The 22345-nt window shown below is 41.7% G+C and overlaps 1 protein-coding gene across 1 annotated transcript; it reads right to left on the reverse strand.

The window, feature by feature from the left end:
- Positions 1-9353: 9353 nt before the first annotated feature.
- Positions 9354-18383, reverse strand: TMEM179 (transmembrane protein 179; the record flags this gene model as incomplete). Its single annotated transcript, XM_080617928.1, has 4 exons — positions 9354-9869; positions 12635-12713; positions 14260-14397; positions 18082-18383. The coding sequence occupies 4 exons, from the start codon at positions 18381-18383 to the stop codon at positions 9690-9692; spliced, it is 699 nt and encodes a 232-aa protein (XP_080474054.1). The 3' UTR covers positions 9354-9689.
- Positions 18384-22345: the final 3962 nt, after the last annotated feature.

Consider the following 22345-nt stretch of genomic DNA (forward strand, 5'->3'; position numbering starts at 1 on the left):
TTTAAACTTGTGTGCTGATGAATCTCTGATGGAAAGGTTTGGATCTGTACCTGCGTGGGTCAAAGGGGTCACTGCAACTTAATTTTTACATTTTTTCATTATGATCTTTTTAATGTTCATGATGAAACTTTCTGGCAAATCAGTGATGCTCCTTTTTTTGGCTCTAGACTGACATGTCCTCCCAGCACACATAGCAATCAGCCCCTTCAAAACAGGTGCCTTTTTTGAAGAGACAATTCCCTCGCTGCAAGTCATGGCATAATGCAACAAGAAAGCAAAGCTTGAGCTGACAAGAACCAAGCAATCTCAAGAGCAAGAGCAGTGGAGTGAACCCTTCCAGTATGTTAGGAACCTGGTTTCAGCAACTTTAAAACAAGCCAAAGAGATAACATAAAATAGGAAGTCCTGTTAGGACTGTAAGGGAAAATGCAGAAGCAGTGTGAAGTCCATACGTGTGCTCACCTCCCTGCACAGGTCCTCAGGAGATGGGTATGGGACCACTTTCCACCAGGTCTGCTTTAAATGGAAAATGACCATGTTCCCCTTCTTGGGGCCCAACTTTATCAGGGAGAGTGAGAATGGCTGTCGCATCTGTGCTGTCAAGGAAACTAAGCAGATGAACAGCTATTCTTGGCTTCTGCTTAGGCTCTGGTTGGAACAGTTTTGGACATGAGTAAAGGCAACACTTGAGTTGTCTGCTGAGGTCTCATCACGGCCTTGCAAGGCCTCTTGGGTCAGGATTGTTTAGTCTGGTCAATCAATCAGATATATGGCAGGCTGCAGAAAGCCAAAATAAATTCATTACAAAGCCAGAATGTTTGAAATAAATAAAAGAAAAACCCCATTCCTAGGAGAGTTGTGGCATTTTGCAGGTGAAGAAATTGAAGCTGAGAAAGCCACTGTATTTGTGTATGTGCATGAAGCAGGTCAATATCAAAGCTGGAAATAGAAGAAAAAATCCCTATGCCTGGGTCTGCATTCATCTGTTTCTACACGGCTTCACTGTGGACTTACCTGTTTCATTTCCTTCTGACACTGAAGCTCTTTCCCCATTAATTCATCCTACTAACACACTCACACACACACACTTTTCACACTCTGCTCCTTCTTTCTGTTCTTTATCCATCCCAGATCTATCCCCACTGCTGTGAGCCATATGGGATTTCTCCTTATTCATGTTCAATGATGTTTTTCTAGGTATGACACCTTTGTGAGTTTGAAAGAGCTAATAGGAGCTCTGAAGTTACACAAAATCAGCCATGTTAGGTAATAATTCCTTTGCCAGCCATGCTGAGTAGTATTTCCTTCTAGTAAAACTCCTGAGAATTGCTCATAAAAAGGTAAAAAAGGAGAGGGAGTACATAAGTTATTACACATGGTCAACCTGAATTCACTCTGGTGCCAGCCTAGTGAATTGCTTTGTAAGTCAAGAATCCTGCAGCCAACCAGCTCTGAGCAATATTTTAATCCAGCTTGGAAACTGTCATGTTTTAACTTTAAAGGTATGAAAGAGGGAGTGGTGGAGGGCAGCAATTTTTGAAGCAGAGAGCAAGTAGGTGAACTTTCCAGGAGCAGCGTTTAGGGTGGCAGGAGTCACAGGGCCAGAAGAGAGTAGACAGAAGTCTGCTCATGAAAATGGGCTAATGGCAGGGACTAAGGGTAGAAGTGCTGCCTAATATCCCTTATGCAATGAGTATGAAATTAATGCACAACAGAAATCAGCAGACCACAATAGTACAGGCTAAGTGTTGTTTTTACAGTGTTCAGTACATTCCTGCAGCACAAATGGAGGGCAGCTGCCAACACCCTCTTTAGGCAGGCTCACCACATCAACAGCACCTGATTGCACTAGCAGGCGTATCCATACCCATATGATTAGAGGAGATAGAAAAGGACACAGTGAGATGACACTAGATTTTTTTGCATTAACCTTTCAAAGCACTCAGCATCAGCACTGTTAAAAGACAGCCCCAAAGACTGCTTCTACTCCCACTCCCTCCCTTCATCTCTCCAATGCTGCTAGTCTGGAAACAACTTAATGGAGCAGAAGAATCCCATAGCAGCAATTTTAATTGTAATTTCTGCTTTTTGCCACTTCAAATCAAGCAGAAGGCATGGGAGAATGTGACTAGAAAAAAAGGTATTACCGGGTGCCCTCAAGGAATAACACAGGAAACTAATATAATAGTGTGAACTTAGTTCTTACTAATTTTTTGCTCCATGATAGCTACTGGGAACCTTTAGGCCCCTTCTGAAGAAAAATGCTGATGCTACATGAAGAAAATTAACCAGTTGTCATTTAAAATATGAGCCTGTCCATGAAGACTCTGGTCCCTCTTTATATTGGATAACAAGTTGCTTTCCAGCTGCATGTTGATATGGGAGCATCTTCTCCCTGCTTTCTATGGAATTATGGTTCACTGCTGGAAGATGGTACTAAAAGGGCTCAGGCAGCTTAGGATGGTTGGCCATATCCTTGACTATACAAGCTGTAGCATAGAGATGTTGGGGAATGAATACACGAACTAAGACACTACCTCTGACTTTGAGAACAATTTTTATCTCACATTGTAATAATTTAAAGTCATCTTCAAAAAAAGGCACAGAAATATTGACTTTTCAAATAATTTATTTGTATATCACCAAATCATAAAAAGCCAATGTACTGCCCAGCAAAAAGCATCCATATATAAACCACGCTGACTCAGTAACACAAGAGTGTATCACTTATATTGAACTCACTCCAGCTCCTAGTAAAGCCAAAGGAAACTTTTTCAGTGACTCCATTAGCAGAAGGGTTGGACTCAGAATTTTTATTTGCCAAGTGTTTACAAAGGGCTATATTAAAATGCTAGTAAAAAGCTTCCCTTTTGAGACTATATCAAAACAATAGCAAACCTCACTCCAGTTCTGATTTTGTCAAATGCATGCAATTAAAGCTCCAAATCAGCAGTCATTACACTGCAAAAGACCATACAAATCAAGAGAGATAATATTCAAAACAGACCAGGCTATACCCTCAGCTTGTGTGGACTGGTGTGGCTTCAGCACGGCTCACAAAGCTAAGCTATGTAAATCAGCAGAGGATCTGCCCCTTTACTGTTTTCAATAGTTAAAAAAAAGTCATGAAAAGTCATTAGTTTGTCCCCAAATACCCATTACACAAGGACCTCTTTATATAAAGCTTTTCCCACATGGATATAAGAAGAGGCAGTAGCTCATGAATGCATAAATCACAGGACATACATTTCAGAGAGGCTGCACTGACATAAGCAAAAAAGATCTGCTTCAGATCTTTGCAGGTGGTATCACACAAAACTCCCAAACCTTTTAAAACAATGGATTTCAATGAGCTACTTTCAAAAGCAGCAAGTCTAGGAGATTTGGCAACAGCCTTTCCTTTCCCACACAAGCCACAAGCTACACAGGGCAAATGGCCAGCCATAGGGTATCTGGATCTCTCAACACGGAAAGAAGAGGTTTAAAAAGCAGTCCCTCCAAAACTGGTGGCAATGCCAGCACCTTTGCAATAGGTATCTGCACAGCTAACGCAGGTACCCCTCTCTGGAGGCAGAGTTTAAGCCAACACATGCTTCAAGTAGGTGCTCTGCAGTTTGTGAACCCATATGAGCAGGTAGTAAGCAATAGGCAGTGCCATCCTGGGTCCCTCACATCACAGCCTGAAAGCCAAAATCCCTCACAGGATATGTGCTGACAGTTCTCCTCACTACCTGTTTCTGTTCTGATTTATAGCACTCTCCAGTCCCCTCAGCAATCCTTGTCCTCAGAAGAAAGAAATGGGAGAAATAAGGCTTGATCAGCCTGATGGTGATAAAACCCTCTGTGAAAGCTACAGGAATGGTTTTGGCAATTGAAGGAACCAGGGGGAGGAGGTGTCAGTGGAACTGTTGGAGTTTATTGTTGTTTTGCTTTGCTTACAAATCTTCAAAAAACATCCTAGGGCTGTACTTCAGACCACAATTGTGCAACTTGGGCTGAAAAACAGCAATAGTTTTATTCAGAGGGTATTTGACCAGAATTGCTTTGATACCATCAGTCTGCACTGGCTGTGGACCCCAATGTCATAGTCCTTCCCCTGGAAGGATGCTGTTCAGCACAGAGGTGTCATTTAGCAAAAGGACTGCTTTCAAATCCAGCAAACTGTGTTTTAATAAGGAGATACCTTTTAAAGTCAAATGTAGAACACTCTTTTAACAATGATGGTTAAAGCTGTTGCAGCAGCCTAGAAAGTGGAACAGGTTAACTGGTGCAATCAAGATCCTCTGTGTTACAGTAAGATATGCTGCATCTCAGAGACAAACTATTGGACTTCACAGTGTTAATAGGGAAAATAATGATTCCCTATGCTGCAGGAGTGAGAGGGTAAAGAACTCTGGAATGTATTATGTGGGATATCATGAGAGATGATTATCAAGTATTTCCGTGCCTTAACATAGTGCTCATCTAACTCTATCATGTTCCTTGAGGGTCTCCTGTCACCAGCCTTGGGAGCCTCCTAGAGCAACATGTTGTCTGAATCGGGCCTGGCTTATGTAAAGGGAAGGGCTTAACGTCATACTCCAGAGAGCCCAACTGAGAACAGGGAAAATCTGCAACACTTGTTATTTTTTTTGCATAGGAGCTGCAATTTTTCTTACATTCATAAACACTCTTCAGCACACAAACTGGGGTCATATTGCCCAAATCTTGGTGGAAACAAGGGGAAAACAAGAAGTAAATAGAGAGTAATTTTGTCACAGGACTGCTCACCCACCTGTGTGAGAAATCACCTGAGAAAGTAACAAAGAATCTTAGTAACAAAGAATCTTCACTCCCACCTCCTGATAGATTCTCTCAACCCTCACTTTACAATGCTGTCAAATGGAAAGGGAGAATAAAACTTCTCAAATTGGGTTTTCACCATATACAAATAATTCAAACTATTTCAGTGTGCAGCTCTGAATGCCAAGTACTTTATCTCCTTGATAAATGCTGGCTACACCAGGGTAAAACAGTGCTATTCAGGAATTTCAAGCCAAGTGGAATAGCTTTAATAGGAGATTTTGAGGAGGATTCAGGACAACAACATGGTAGCAGCATTCGCAGTGCAGACAGAGGCTTGTGTCTCCCAAGGCAGAGGGGGAGATTAAATCTCTGCCTCACAGTTATTTGCAGTGGCAGGGGGTGGGGATGGACAGTTACAGGCATTTTAACAAGCAGCTCATCACTTTCTGTCACCTCTATGAAATGCAACATTTCAGGTAACATACAACCTTCAACATCTAACAAATCACAGTTGCTGGCTTGTTGTTTTGGTGAGAAAAAAGAATTTAAAAAGAATCATTCTATGACACATCAAAGTGCTATTCACCCTTCCTGGGTACATTCGCCCATTTTTAGGAACAAGGATCTGGCAGGAAACTAATAAGTGTTTAATCCCAATTCCTTTACCTATCTGAGAAAATAGGATTTAAACTCTCACAGGGATTCAGTTCTTTTGACTATGGTCAGTTTTGACAGTATTGACAGTTCAAGAAGTTAGAGTAGCTACGAGAGGTAGAAAAGTTGAAGCACTCGGGTGAATACATTCACATTAATCTCTGTTTGCAATAGCAGTTCAGTTGTACTCTTTGGCATGGAAAAAAGAAACTGAAGAGAAAGCATTGCTATGTAAATACTCTTCCCAACAACAGAATGGAAAGAGACTATAAGTAACATGACTGCACTGAAATAAGCAACACTTGCTATATATGAAGTAAATTGCTGTCTAACTTCTAGAAACAAATGTTTTCTGAGACTGCAGTTGTGTTCTTCCCTTCTATGTCAGGAGTACATCAAAGTGCCATTTTCTATGTAGTTGTTAGTTTCATAAATTATTGTCATTTTGTCATTTCAAAAAAAATTTAAAGAACTTTTAGATACATATCTATGTATACTAAAGTACAGCTCAGGTTAGTTTTCCTCATTCTCATAGAGGACAAAAATAGAAACATGCAATTTAAGGCGTTAGGACCATAAACAGAAGTATTTCTAAAGCCATTTCCGTGCTCATGAAGCTATATGAGCATTTTCTCACCATGTCAGGTGTGGAAACTAGCCAGGCAAAACCTGCCTCTCTTCTCAGATTGCTTAAGCATAAAAAAAGAACATTTGTGGTCTCCAAAGCAAACATTCCAATGAGATAAAAATGGGTTATTTCCATCAGCAAAGGAAGTTGTCTGAGGCACAAATTTAGGATCTGGATACAGACAGGATTCCTGTTAGCTCAACAATGATCAAATCCAAAGTTTTTTTCCCTTCTAGCATGTAACAATAAACAAACACAAGTATAAATACTACACAGTGTTCTAATTCTTTAAATACACTTCTTGCTAGAGTGTTCCCAGAGGTCTGCTTTGGGAGATGGAAAATTAAAAACAACCCTGAAATATCACAGAAATGCAACATCTGACTCAGAGAAACTGCTACTGCAGCCACACACTGTGCTGGCTGGCAATGGATGACTAACAGCAATGACCATAGATATCTATGTATGCATGTGTTTATAAATAATACTCCTATTGTAACACATTTTCAGCCTGGTATCACCATGTTGGCCTGAGTGTCCAAGCTTTAGGAGAAGAGGTTGCAGAAAGCTAAACACAATCAAAAAAGCCCAAGCTGATCCGATAACTGGACACTGCACAATATCCTTCCTCCCTTTGAGTCAGCCAGAGAGCTTCTCAATACACCCTTTGCCTTCTCACAGGCACACCCCTGCACAGGGTCTTCCCTCCAAAATAACCTTACTTTTAAGCATCACTCATCCTTGCAAGCTGGGTGCTAGCCTCACCCCACCTTGTCAAGTGAGGGAAGCTGCAAAAAATAAATCAAGCTGCACGAGAGATTCAAAGAAGAGCTTCAGGCTCTTTTCAGTTTACATGCCAACTTCAACTGCCAAGTTTATTGCATTCATGGGCACTGAATGGGTTAGAAGAATTCACCCATGTAAATGAATTAGGCTAAGCTTTGATGCCAAGGTTAACAGGTGAGTCTCTACACATGCTTATGTTTGACTGGATTTTCCAAATGCTGAAGTATTTCATTCCTATTGACCTTTACTTCAAGGTGGGATTCTGGCTGCCCCAGGTGCTTTGAAGATCCCACTTTTGTCTTTTGAGCTGCATAACAATGACGATAGTGTCAGTGAGATAGAGTCATGGTGACAAACATTAGTGAAAATGGCAACCACAAAAGTCAGCAAGATAGAAACCCCAAGATCAATGTTTGCTGTTTCTCATGGAAGTGGAAAAGAAGAAAAGAACCTGAGACAGGAGAAAAGAGAGGTAGAAGAAACCATGAGCTCCAGACAACCTCATTAAGGAGCAGCATCTTCTTCTTCTTCCTCAGAACCAGAGACAAGGCTTGAGCCCTGGTATCTCAGAGCAAGGATGAGGAAGAGACGCTTGCTATCTTCTGCCTCTTGGCTCTTCAAATCTCCAGGAAAGACCAGGAATGATGGTCCCAACCCACATGTTACTTAGCTTAAGCCTGACTTGACACATACATAAAATATAGTACACAAAGCAGCAGCATGGTTCCATGTGAGGAGCAAGGTATGTGCTGAAGTAATTTGTGGGAAGAAACATCACTGGTTAATCTTAAATTCAAAGTGAGACTGGAAGGAGAAGTAGTGTTTTTTACAGTTGGAGAAACAACTTTTGAGCTATGCAAATGTTTTGAGTTATGTTTGATGAAACACAGAAAACAGGCTGACTTTCAGGACCCAAGCTCTTCTGCAGCTTATGAAGGGGAAGGTCATGCCTTATCAAAGGGCTTAGGTACCTGCAGGAGTCTATCACTTATTTGACCAAAAGAATGAATAAAGGCACTACAGCAGTCCTGATCTCTGAATTTTAAATTGGTGTTAACTAACTTGATCTCTGACTCCCTGTTCAGGAACTCCTCCTCTGATGACAATTCACAGCTACACAAAGCTGTAAAGCTTTCAAAGGAATTTCATACCCACGTGGGCAGAAACCATGCTGAAAAACAGTATCTCTCTACAGATAGCCATGCCCAGTTAGGGCTTTAAGTGATGTTTACAGAGCTGGCTTCTGCTTTGAGTCTATGGAGATTTTTTTCCCTAAATCTATAAGAAAATTTGGCTGTTAAATATAATGTTAGATGGCAGGGGGGTTGGAACTAGATGATCTTAAGGTCCTTTCCAACCCTAACTATTCTATGATTCTATGATTTTATGCCCTAAAATGCTTACTAATTCAGAGATTTGCTATGACTTCAAATTCTGTTTCAACCAAATGTTTAAGCCAGTACTTGATTCCTTCTTACTTTAAGAGGTAATATAGTTGTGCATGGTTTGTACCTGTGTTGCAATAAATTCAGTTTCAACTCAAATACAGTTTCCACAGGCAGTATCAGTGTACTTCAAAAAAATCTTCTTCAGCTTAACTGCTGAATCTGGGTCTTCAGTGTGATGTATACCAGGGGATAACTGTCTAGTTCTAGTGCAACTTTACTTCCCTGCCAAGAAAATCCCACACTCATCTGAGTCACTTTTAATTACCAGATCTACTTCTCATCTCAACCATTCACCCTATTTGATGAAGTGCTAGCCAAGCAAAACTGAAAGCAACAACAAAGCCATTAGTGAGCTTTGTATAAGTAATGGCTCTTTTTCACAACAAAATTCATCAGCCTTGGAACTCCTGCCCATGAGTGGAGCAAATGGAACCATTCAACACTGAACTATGTATAAAATAACTCAGCTGTTCAAGCTGTTTGCTATATTTATAGATATATAGAGATACCTACAATGCAAATGTTCATAGTGATTTTGCATACCCCATATGAAATAAATATCACAAGCAAATTCTAGTATTCAAAACTGAATAGCATACAATGTTAGGGACCAAGTTACGTTTATAAATGCACAAGCATTAATACTACCTGTTCAGCCTAATTTCTTAGAATGCAAGCTTCAGCAATTGCTAGCTACGTTATACTTCAGGAGTGATAATAAAAGTTGGTCATGCCAAAATCTAAGAAAAAAACCCACAAAAATTCTCCACCATCCATCCTACTAATACAGTTTTTGACAGATACTGTAATAAGATAGTGGTTTCATGAAATTCATTAACATTGTCCCACATTAAATAACAAGTCTGGAACACAGGTCTCTATGTTCTAAATGAACTCAAAATCAGAGCAGGAGCAATAGGTTTGTCAGCACTGCATCCACATATATAGCAAAAGCAGAGACAGTGAGAGTCTGTACCTGGACCAGAGCTGCAATTATGCAAAATAAAGTGAGAGTAGGGGTGGCTTTACTGGCAAAGGGAAGGAGAGGGAGAGAAGAGGGACTGGACACAGCCACAGTGACAACTGCTGTTGCAGAATAGTTTGAAGAAATAGCCCGGACTCTGTAGCCTGGTATTGCCAGCTCAGTCCACAAAAATGGCCCCCACCCCAAAAGGCAGTAGGAGCTCTGCTGGCAAGAGCAGGTTACAGTATCTGTATTATAATATGAATATTTCTGCCAAGAGTTTCTCATGGAGGAAGTGGGTGATTCTCAAGTACATCTCTTTTCAGGAAAGAAAAGTTCTCCCACACTTAATACCCTGATTCAACTTCAGCTTACACTACTAAATATTAAAATCTAGATCCTGCCCTGGAAATTTGCTTACACTTTAGATCATGCCGCTTTTCTCATCTTGCAAAGAGGATCGTGAAGAAGATCTTCCTAGCAACAGCTCCTTCTCATGAATCAGGCTATCTAGCAGGTCCTCCTGTCTGTAGTTGTGATAAACCTTCAGGAAAGCCAGAATGGTAATTCCCAACCAAGTCAGCCAGGCAGCCCAGAGGCCAAACTAGAGAAAAAAAGAAATTATAAAGAGGTCAGTGCTGTATTGTAAAAACAAAGTCAAAGGTACAGGTGAATATCAAAATCTCAGCTGGACCAAACTCCATAGAGTCACACCAAGTCACACCCAGTGAAGTCCTGACCCTACTGTTCCTCCACACAAATTATTCCTAGCTTAAAAGGAAAAAAAAATTCTTATGTACTAGAAAAACTGAAGCAAAAAAGAACTAAGTACAATAAAGAAAAAAAGAAATATGTATAAATGAGGTGCATCCTCTGAACTTCCCATGTCCAACATTCTGGCCAGCCCAAAATTCTTGGGATTATTTCATTTTTGTTACTTTAGAATTGCAATATGATTTGAGGTATTTTCCAAAACTGTCTTCCCAAGTCCCTCAGGCCTTCCACTACCCCTGCAGAAGTGTTAATGTTAAGGTATTTATATTCAAAATATTGTTGAGAAAATTTTACAAATAAAACCTTCACATTCTGGGGTAATTGGTTCAGTGTGAACTCTGAGAGTAAGAGTAACCCACTACAGTGAATCCAAATGCCTGGTGGCTCACTTATGTCTGGCATTAGAGACCTGGGCTTAAAGTCTCAGATCTGCAGTAAGTTCCATCACTAACTTAGTCTCTCTTGCTTAACTTCATAGAAATAATTGCAATTTCATTGGTTCAGGCACATAAATGTTGGCACCCCTGAATCAGAGGAAGCTCATCTGTAGTAAGGCTTTCTGGAAGAAATTCCATTTTAATTCTATGATGCCTTTAGCAAAGAAACATTAATTGAATCACAGTATTTCAGTTTTGATATACTGAATTTTTAATTAAAAGGATACGAATATTTAAACATTTCCAGACAGTACAATAGTCAATTTAAATAAGCAAGGGATACTATTTTTTACAGGGAGCTTATGTTCCTATATATCTTACACACTTTGGAAATTCTCTTATTTCTGCCCATACTTACAATTATCTCAGTTCACCAGCAAAAAATACTTTCTAAGTTATTCTACAAACTCTGGAAATAAGAATATAATAATTTGGCTTTATATGACTGTATCTAGAGTATTGGAAGCTTTACATTCATATCTTAAGCACCACTTCATTCATGAAATATTATCTTATAGGCATTCAGATATCTGCTACTGCTGTGGTCTTCTCAGCATCTTTGATATGAAAGAGCTTACTTGGATTTAACCAAATTCAGTAAAAATCCGAGAGCCATTCTGATGTGCCGGAAGCATCCAAATAGAGGAAACATGGCAGATACAGGGACAGACACTGCTTTTAAGTAAAGCCTGCAGTAGGAAATTATTGCACTTATAAGGAAATGTTTGCTTTAGCCCATAAGTCTAGTCTATTTTTGAGTTTTTATTTCTACCTTTTCAAAGAATCTTATTTGCCCTGCAGAAGCAAACCCATTCTTGTCTTTTCATCCAACTCTGATTACCATACCCTAGATATCAGAAAACTGATATAGAATTTGACTTATGCCTTTCTTCAGTCACAATCAAGATTCACTTTGATATAACCAGGTTCAGCTTTTAAAGGCAAATGGTGTTTTTCTGGAGCTGTTATGCTTCCAGATTCTTCACATTTGGTTGTTTGTGGAGTTTAGTGACTGCATCTGGGTGGAGTTAGCCTGCTGTACCCAGCAACACCTTGGAGGGATGGGGATTGATGTAGGGAACCACATTCAGTGGCTTGTGCTTATCCATCTACACTGTGATATGCTAACTCTCCTTCAGCTGCATGGACCTTTAATTTTTAGGCATGGCTTCTTGTTAGAGAAATTACTTTTCTTGTATATAGATTACCAACCATCCACCCAGAGATCATAAGGTGGACACGGACATTCAGTTCTCATGAACTCAAATCTGTAGAACCATAACAGGTTGACTTCTGCTCCTTCCCACTAGCTGGTACATTAGGATCTAACAGCAAAATCTGCTACAAAATACAGCTTGGCCTTGGGCTAGCATCATATAAAGAGGTCATTTTGACAGTATATTTCTGTCCATGCAGATACATCTGAGCTGGGTATCCACATAGCAGTGCTGACAATGAAGACACAAAACTAGCCTGTGTCCAAAAGGCATGGTTACCTTTGAGGAGTGTCCCAAGCAACCTAATGCTTCTTCCCATGAGGGACAACGTAAGAAGCATGTGTATGGGTCCAGCCCTACATGCATGAGGCTATCCTCTTTGCGGATCTAGTGTGTGCTCACATGCACAAATGCTCAAGTTCCAGTATTCACTGACTTCGACTATTACCTTAGAACTAGCCTATTCAACAGAAAGGTCTTAGTGGTCTAATTCTCAAAGATTCGTTGGAAAACAGCCTATCTAAACGACAGTAATATTTATTTTCAAAGGTCTGATATTTATATAGCTCAGACTATCTCAGAAAAACTCATAGAAGGCAAAGCTAATATCCTCAGACATTATTCTGAACAGCAGTGAAGAGCTCCAGGACACCAGTGTTGCAAGTTTTGCAGAGCTCATCTTTGGAGAAACAATAATTTTTCCATCATAAGTAATAACATCAGTGGCAGAATCAGGCTTTGACACATTAGCATGCAAAAATATCTATTTTGAATTTAGAATGCAAATGTGCTCATCACTATCATCCTGATTCAGCACTTACTGAACTCAGTGGAAACATTCTCATTGATTTCAGACAAATGGTAGGTCAGCTCCAGCGATCCCAGATCAATGAGAAAGTGGCAAATGAACTGGAAAAAAACTATGACCTAGTCTGACCTACCTGTGCAATAGCAAACTGGTCATAGAAAGCAGAGTTTTCTAAGTTCAGTTCAAGATCTATATCCTGTAATTCTTCACAGCTACCCAAGGAAGGCATTTGGAGGGGAAAAAAAAAGAAAATTATTTCAGAGATTCCAAGCAGGCAAAACAAATGGAAAAGAAAGCAACATCTTAAATCTGTTTCTGTCACAACAGCAATATTCCATCAAAAGATATTTAAGTTATCACAGTAACCAGTTTGCTTGCCAGTCTTCTCTAAAACTAGGCTAAAAGAGGCATGTAATTACTTTCTTTATAAAAAACTAATGTATAATTATGTAAGCGATAACATCAATTTTCCATAAGTGGAATTGTAATAATTATTATGAAAACAGTACTCTTAAAACCCTCTTCGCCCACTATCCCCAAGCCTCCCACATATACACATATGGCATCACCCCACATTGATTGCTTCACCCCTCAATGAAACAAAGCATATGAGCCTCCATTACCTTTTGACTTCATCAGGAAAAGCCTCAGAAGAAAGGATTGTGTGGGTGTTTTTGTTTCGGATGCTCCAGCAAGGAGACGATACTCTGATGGTAAGATAGAGGCTGCCTACAGATTTTAAAGATAACTTGGACTTTTACTGGTGTGAAAAATTTCCCAGGATTTTGAGGTTGTCTTTCTAGCTCTTGGTTGATTTCTGCAGCCTCTTCTCTCTCCTTTTCAGTGCTGTCGGTCATCTTGGGTTCTTATCCGAATATTTGATTAGACATTTTTGTAATTGAATTTTTAACCGAATATTCGAATAATTCGATTAATCGTTGCAGCCCTAAACAGAACATTTACTATGGCATTTTACAACATATGACAATGTGCAACATAAATGTATGCTTTAAGTAATATGTTGATTTAATATCGTATGACATAAAATGTCACTTTTTCCTCTCTCTTCATTGTTATTTGTTTGATAGGAAAAAACCTACCTCAACTTATCTTGTTTCCTACAAGGAGCATAAGCATCATTGGATACAGCAGACCATTTTAGGAGCTGCACATTTTGTGCACTGTAAGGAAGTATCAACAATCTGTTGACACTTACAAAGTACTTTCAGCTCTGTGGCTCTCAGGGCATTCACAGCACCTTTATGAGGCCAGCAACTTCACATAAAATTTTGGATGACAGTGCAATGGGGCACAAGCAGGATGAGTGACTTGACTGCTGTCACACAGTGGGTTGCTGGTAGAGCCAAGACAGCAAGCCAGGAGCCCTGACTCCAAGTCCCCTGCCCTGCTTACAGGATCACACTCCGCCTACTCTTAGAGCATTTCCAAATCTAGCTCTCCTTTGGAAACAAAACATTTTGAGCTAATGGATTTCTTTTGCATAAAATAATGAATCTAAAAGACACCATGAAACTCCATGGAAACATACTTTTCTTTGTGGGGTACTAAAAGCAATATATAAATAAATATATTCAGGGGGGTTGTTTCAGATGAAAGAAATCTGGATTTGCACATTACAGATGCCTTCTTACCCTCGCTCAGCTTGCGTGCAGTAAGTACAGTTTGTAACACCACTGTTCATTTGTGCACATATGAAAAAAAAAAGAAAAATGAGAAAATGTATTCTTCAATACTAACCTATTTGGCATGCTTCCTTTTTCGGTAATTGCATCACACCACATGTTAAATCCTACACTCACTATAGTGCTAGCAATAAATGTGATAAACACCACAAAGGCGCTGATCAGCAGATTCAGGAAGGCATAAAAGAAAGAGCTGCAATAAAAAGGAAGAAAAATGTAACTCATAAACAGCTGAAACACAACATCAGCAGTCTCTCTAAGCAGCCTACCCTGAGCACAAAGATATCAGTTTCCATTTGAAACGCATCTGCTTTAATTAAGAACACCTAATACATTGAAAAACTACAGATTATTATTTTGAGTCACATTATCTTTATATATAAGTGCTTTTGATTTTGATAATTTTTTTCATCTTAAGAGGATGGTGCTTTAAATATATAAAATAAGTGGTGATTGTTCATACACAGCATGGCTTTTGTTAGCTGTAATGATGAAAATCACCATTTTTAAAATAAATGTCATTAAATTATATAGTAAGTGGAGCTAAAATTATTTCATGACTAATTATGTCCCTATGATAACTGGGACAAAAATTGCCTAGGAGAAGGAAACTAAAAGTAAAAAAAAAACCAGTAGTGATATAGCTATAATCATTTTAAACAACATAACACAAGGTACTGTCACCATAGGAGAAGAATCTCAGTTTTATGGGCAATTTGCAGAGCAGAGCAGCTTCTCTTGGAACTTCTCTGGCTTTGGTGTTATTTCTGGCAGCTGAATATCAGTTTACCTCAGCCCTGTTAAATCTGCCCAAACAGGGCTAGTTCTAGGTACATGCTGTGTTTGAAGTGGTATGTGGTAGGATGCTTACAGTGGTCCCATAAGGCCAGCGAATTCCAACCTCACTGTTTAACTTCCCCCTACTTAATCCTAGCTAGTGAAAACTTTCTAATCCTTTCTTTCATCCATCTGACCAAGCCCTTCTCTACTTGAAACTGCCCCACGTGGCACTTGTCCTGTTACCTAAATAGTGGACATCTACTATAGGTTGGAGAAAGACTGGTATCTCCAGGAGGCAGGTCATCCTGTCCAGGTTAGGTGGTAAGGATGAATATGATGAATTTCCCACCAGTGCCACTTTCATTATGCTGGGGATAGGAGGAGTCTGCTCACCACAGAGAAAAACAAAACAAAATAAAACAAACAGCAATTTCTTTTCCATGGTGGCTCATTAAATGAAAAGCTAAGATGCTTTTTGAGTCACTGTTTGAATCCTAGGAATGTTCTGGGCTAGACAATCCTAATTTCTACAGGTTGTACATGGTGAGGCATATAAGGAGAATTTCTTTAAAATGAAACGGTTACCAGTGGGGCAATTTTCCTGGTTTGACATGGCTTTAGAGGGGTAGCCTAGCCTGGGTTTCATCCTGAGTGTTGCTAAGACCATATCCACTGTGTGCACCTCAGCATGGTATGCTGGCCTGGGAGTCAGAAAAGACTTAATCTGTTCACTGAATAAAAACAGAGTTGACATCAGAATTAGTAAGAGCTCCAGAAAAAGAACAGTTACTAGGATTATTCAGTGGATCATCACCAGCCCAGGACCTCTAGTCCTCCCTCTGCTTCCTACTCTTCAGCAGAAGAGATGCCAGGGTCTGGAATCTGACCTTCCACTGCCAAAGCAGGGCTTGATTTGTGCTTGGCAAGCAGTAAATATCACTGTGTGCTGAAATTCATAAGGCCAGGGCATCCTGGTATAGAACTGTGCTAAACTGGCTCTCTTCCTCACCTGTTTTTCTTCTTAGATCAGAATTTCAAGCTACGCATTCCAGATTGAATGAATGCCCTGTAGTAATAAATGCTTAGAGTCAAAGTAGAAGTTGCTTTGCATTCCTGGTAATGAAGTATCTGAGTTGTACTTCTACCTTTCAGCTGAGCTAAATAGTCCCAGGCCCAGAGCATGACTGGCAGCTAGCGCTTGCTTTTTCTACTCCTGCAAGGAACTTGAGCTCCATCTGTCCTGGAGGCAAGGGGTGCTGAGACCTTTTCAAGAAGGATTTTTAGCAGCAATCATTCACAAGAAAATTGGCCACCTTGCTAGGATGCATAGGGTGCCAACCCTGACTGCCTCTGCACAGCTCACCCTGGGGCTGGCCCAGCAGGAGTGGTCCTGCTCAACAGGATGAGCAGTGATGTCATTGTGATTCATCCTCAACTAATCAAAAATGGCAATTTTCATTTGTGGTGAGCAGCTCACATTTATCTCTACATCCAAACAGACCTGGTTTTGTGCCCATTTGAAGCATTAAGAAATGGCTATCTAAAATCAGAACAGTGTGTGTCCTGCTTGACAGACAGCAGCAGGTCTGGTACAAGACAGACCTTCTTTCTTGATAGGAAAATGCTGTTTTCAAGCAGCTTCTCTCTCATCTTGTTTTACCATTCTGTGATGCCTATGGTTATCTCATGCCAACTTGCTTTGTCTTTGGGACAATTTTCAGGGGCCTTCTGAACAGTTTTGAAATAAATAGCCACGTCTAGAAGGAGGCCAAATATCTGATCAAATTTTCACTATTACAAGATTTTTACTGCTGGTTTCTTCCAAATACAAACTAGTTCTGAACTACTAAACTGAAAAAAAGTATCTGGATTTAACTAATCCTCTATAGATATCTGGTCACCTGAGGAAGAAGAATTCAAATGTATTAAGAAGTACATGAACTTTTTTTTTTTGAACTTGTCAGGTAATTTTTAATATGGAAATAAGTTTCTAGTCTATACTTACAGCATATTTTGTCATTAGGCAGCTTGAGGGTGGTCAGAAAGAGCCAGAGAGACAACACTGCTACACAGTTCCCGATATTACCAACATCAGGGTGTTGTACAAGCCCAGATGTGAGTAACAGCCACAGACTCAGGAAACCTCTAGGACAAATAGATCTGGACACAAGTGATTTACCTTTGGCATTTTCCTTAAACCGTGGGTGAATAACTTTCCCAGTCCAGCCAGCCACCAGTGTTTGCTCCTGCCTTCCTATTTTTGTGCAGCTGGATGCTTGAAGGGCCCTGGACCCATAGCACCCAGAGGGTGGGTTACCTGTGTCAGGGGCTCTACCCAAGGTGGCAAGATAGGCCACCAGAGAGGCAAGCACAGAGCACAGAGCTCCCAAGCTGCTTCCTGGACCATCAAGTCTCTCACTGTTCCTGCTGGGATCTGATGCCCCTTGGTTTGCCTGAGCACAGTACCCAGCTGCCAGTGCAGCCCTGCGGCTGCTGCAGAGAGTGCTCAACGTTGCTCTCGTGTCGTAACCAAGCAATGGCTGTTCTCTGCAATAGTTGCCATGTCCACCACAAAAGCAGGGAAAAAATAGAGGGGAACCACCAACTTCTCCCTTCTGCCCTCCCCCCCACCATGTAAAACCATGCTGTTTCAAGGTTTTTCACACACCTGATACACATCTTGTGAAGGTCCCCTTTTACAGGGACATGTAGTGGGACCACAGTCAGGAGACACCTGCTAGCCCCAGCCTCCAGCATCACCCCAAGACCCCAGACACCCTCCATGCCCAGCACAGCTTTGCTGGCCAGATGCTGCCCCCAGACTGCTAAAGGGCAGCGGGTGCAAAGCGATGAATCTGTCCCCCTATCTGAAACCCATGTAGCTGAACATCGTCCAGAGAGGGCCCTGGACACAGGTGGGGGTGTACGTGGTGTGTGTGTGCAGACAGACACAGGCAATACACTGCCTCACCCCAAGCCCCTAGGGAGCAGGATGATCCGGATGGTGCAAAGCCCAATGCTTCACACCCAGGATGCTCCCACTTGCCCCAGCCTGCAGGAGGGATGAACGCACCCTGCCTTCCCCAGGGATACTTACTCCTCATGCCCTTTGCAGAGGAAGAAGAGGGTTCTCCAGGCCTGCACTGTGGCCAGCAGGAGGGAGAGGAGCCCGGTGAAGATGCTGAAGCGGCAGGCAGCCTCAGGCCCCCACTCTTGTACAGTGAAACGCTGCCTCTCCACCGTCAGGTTAGCGTTGAGCCACATGCCCTCGGTGAAGAGCAGGCATCGGCCGTGGAAGTCGTTGCCATTCTCGGAGAGGGGCACCACCACGATGAAGCTGAAGAGGAAGGCCAGGAAGTAGCAGATGCACTGAGCGAAGAGGAAATTGCTGAGCGCCATGTCCGCGGCTCTGCGCAGGCAGACGGAGGGAGGAAAGGAAGGAGGGAGGGATGCAGGAGGGAAGGATGCAGGAGGCAGGGATGCAGGAGGAAGGGATGCAGGGGAGGGGGCGGATAGTGGGATGAAGGGAGTAAGCCTGCAGCAGCAGGGGGTGGGGAGGGAGGATGCGCAGTGCAGTGCACTGCCTCCTCCGAATATAGGTGCTGCCTCTCCCACTGCCCGAGCTGCCCCTACTGACGGCTTTAGGGTTGCTCGGGGAGCAGAAAGGAAGGAATGTTGTGGGGAATCCCGCGTTCTTAGGGAAAATCTGGCCGCTGATACACCCCGGCGCTCAGGGGGTTAAATCAGTCTGCGCTTCCCCAGCAGGGCTGGGTACCACAGTGGGGTATCCCCCTAATGACATAGGACACTGATGTCACCAGTGCTGGTGACATGCAGCCCTCCACTGCAGTGGTTAAAAAAAAAAAAGGCAGGAAAAAAAGGGGGAAAAAAGATTAAAAAAAGGGGGGGGGGGAAGATAACTCCTCCCCTCCCCCCAAAAAAAAACAAACAAACAAACAAACAAACAAAAAAAAAACCCCAAAAACACAACTTCATCCTAGCTGCTGGATCCCAGCAAGTTTTGGCCCCAGTTTCTAAAACTCTGGTCACCAACCTCAAGTGGTGGCAGTAAGAGACAGGGTGTACAGCCACCCCAGGACCTGCAGGCTGAGTGGATTTGGTCCTAACCCACCTAGTCATCCTCCCGACAAGGTATTGCAAGTGGCAGCAAGAGCAGAAGTAGAATAACTTTCTAGCTTTTGTTGATCTTTGGTGTCGGTTAGGGGCTGCCCAGGGTTGGGATCTCCTGCATTGTTTCCTGGCTAGCAGATGTAGTATGGGTGAAAGAAAATAACTCTGAGCTCCAGCTGGACTTCAAACCGAGAACAGACCAGCACAGCAATGGTATGTGCATGGCAGAGACAGTTGCCACTTACTTGATTCCCCGAGATAAGCATCCACCTCTCTCTGCACTGTTAAAGACCAGCACCCTACCCCACACCACTCTTAGAAAGACATCAGAGCATCCCCTCACATGTAGGGCTCAAACTGCATGGCTGGGATATAAGAAAGCAAAAGGTGAGAGGAATGTGACTTGTGCTGGGTTACCCACCTCCCAGCACAAAAATCCAAATTGACATTGATGTCAATTTCGAGTTTCCTTTCAATCACAATTTCATTTTTCCATCTAAACCTGAATCCTCTTTTCAATGCAAGACACCACAATTCATGTCCAGTTCTAGGTAAAGTCATTTCCTAATCCAATTTCCTAGCCATATCCAATCTGAGATCACCTGCATGTCTGAGATCCCTTCTTAATCCCAGAGCTGTTTATGATCATTTTAGGCACTGTACTACTTCATAGGTAGCATTTAAAGGAGCAGATGAGAGACTGGGACCCTGGATATACCACACATGGGTTTTCAGGTTTGGGTTTCCATTGGGCAACAAAACAATTATTTTTCTATTCCCCTAAGAGGTTTCAGATACAGTCCTGAGGCAGGCACTGGGGGGATTCCCAGAAAATACATTAATTTATCTGCATTCTAAACCTTATGTAGTGAATATTATCTTTAAATCTTGCTGTATTCGTACAGGGAAAGTAGGTTTTTTGCAGAACCTGCTTCTTGAATAAAATCTTGTGTCAGTATATATGTATGTGATATATCAGACCATTCTTCTGACCCTTACCCAACGCTGATAATCAAAAATTGTATTTCAATTTTGCAAGATGAGTTATAGAGCATTGACCTGACCCTGGCTGGATAGACGTGAGCTTCTAATGGAAAAGATTTCACTGATGTTTCAGTCTGGAAAGAACGAAAGTTTATTGTTCTTAACCTTGCCTCCACAAAGTGCTGGGTTCCCAAAGGGTTTTGTCCTTTATCCGGAAGGAAATCAGACCTGGATGGATCTGGAAATCTATTTTCTTTGAAACCTGACACATCAGATTTGCCAGATAATGTTCTCTGAAGTTAACTTGAGAGGTCAACATCACATAAAAGCTCAGTTGTTGCTTACGTTGGAGCCCACAAAAAGGGCTAGCAGATGCCAAGGGTGCTTTGCCTCAGGCAAGCCCCATGCTCAGATCTTACCACCAGCTACCACAAGGCTATGTTTCAGGAGGGTTATTGCAGAGGTGAAACATGAAGGTCACTTTTACAGCATGTAAAGTTGTCTTCGCTGATGAACAAACTCAAGGGAGCATTTATCAGAGAGATTCAGAAAATGCAGTTAGATGTTTGCAGATGTTAACAGACATATAAAGCAGCTGCATTTAGCAGGCTGACAGCTACTAAAGTGCAGTACTTGGTCAGATGGAGTGACCACACACTGGAGTGAGCAAAGAGGTAGAAATCAAACCTGTCAGGCATCACTTTTTTGACAGCTGCCTGGATTTCTCATACTCTTCTCTCATGTAAATCCTAGACTGGAACTTAGCCTCTAAAATACACAGCTGCTTTAGTGGAGTAAATTTGATGGTGTTTTACAAAGAAGGCTTAAATAGGCTGAGTTTCCTTAACATGGGGAAACTGGGGTAGATAGGCAAGGTGAATATTTATTTTTTCTCATATCACAGGGAATGGAGGATATCAAATATACAGGCTGCACAGAAATTCTAAAACGCAGGAAAAGATGCCCCACAGCACAATAATTACTTTGTGGCACTCATCACAGGACACTGCAGAGGCCAAAAATAAATGCCAGTTCAAAAAGAGATTAGAGAAACTAATGGGGAGAAAGACCATCAAGGACTCTTAAACACAGAGCTGGGAAGTAACCTTCATGTCAGGAAGTCCCTGAAGAGCAGATTGTGGAGAAGGTACAGTCGCAAAACGATCACTGTGCACTTGCCAGAATCCTGCATTCTTTTTTAAACCAAGCATCAGCTACTGGCTGTCCTTGGAGCACAGTTCAGATGTCTTCTTACTGCAGCCCCACCATGACCAACCACATCTTGAGCACAACATCCCAGAACTCCTGCCTGCAGCTCAGATGGGGCTTGCCCAGGCTTTCTGCACAGGAACTTCTGTTCCCATCTCCCACAGGGAAGAAACCCCATGGAGACCCATGTGCTGACATGGGATTGAAGGAGGCTTGCTCAGCGTCAGGGAGGGTGAAGTTCCAAGTTTGTAAATTTTTTTTCTCTGGAAAAAAAACCAAAACAACAAAAACCAAACACCAAAATAAAACAAGCTACACGATCAACTGCCGTTGCCCCTCAGTGATAAGCATAAAACCAACCTGGATAAATCAAGATCAGATGTACTGTATTTGCCCATATTCCCTTCAGCCCCATATCTCTATCTAGCTGCCTGGATAATACTCTGTAGATCAAGTAACACTGTATGAGTTGGACTGATGTGGAATGACTGATGGGGACTGCGGTTTTGGCTTTGTTGCTCCACACTCCCTCTCAAGTCACTAATTATGCCATCTGACACGAACAGTGCTCTCAAGTTGATATTTGTGAGGTAAGTGATGAATTTCCTCTCCTCCTGATAGCTCATTAGGACATGTTTTATTATGGGAAATCTTGCTGATGAATTAATTATTCAGGAAAAACATTTTTGTGAACAACTTCATTTGCTTACATATTTGTTTTACCTTGGACATACCATTTCTGTGGTCTGACAAAAATAATGGTTGCATGTCTAGAAGGTGGCTACCATCTTGATACAAGTAATGTGCTGTTTATCTCTTGAGAGGGGGCAGTCACAGCAGTATCTCTGAAGAAAGACACACAGGGAGCAATATGTTTGTATTCTGGGTGGAGAAAACCAGTCGAAATGGCTGCTTTTGAGCTAGCCCTTCAGTCACTCAAAGGCAACTTCTCCCTGATTTACTTGAGCTCAAACAGCTGCTTCAGCCCATTTTACCAAACAGTTTAGAAAACTCAGTTTGCCCCAGGCTCTGGAGTC

The sequence above is a fragment of the Psittacula echo genome (assembly GCF_963264785.1).
Source record: "Psittacula echo genome assembly, chromosome: 5".
In the NCBI taxonomy this organism is placed as follows: Eukaryota; Metazoa; Chordata; class Aves; order Psittaciformes; family Psittacidae; genus Psittacula; species Psittacula echo.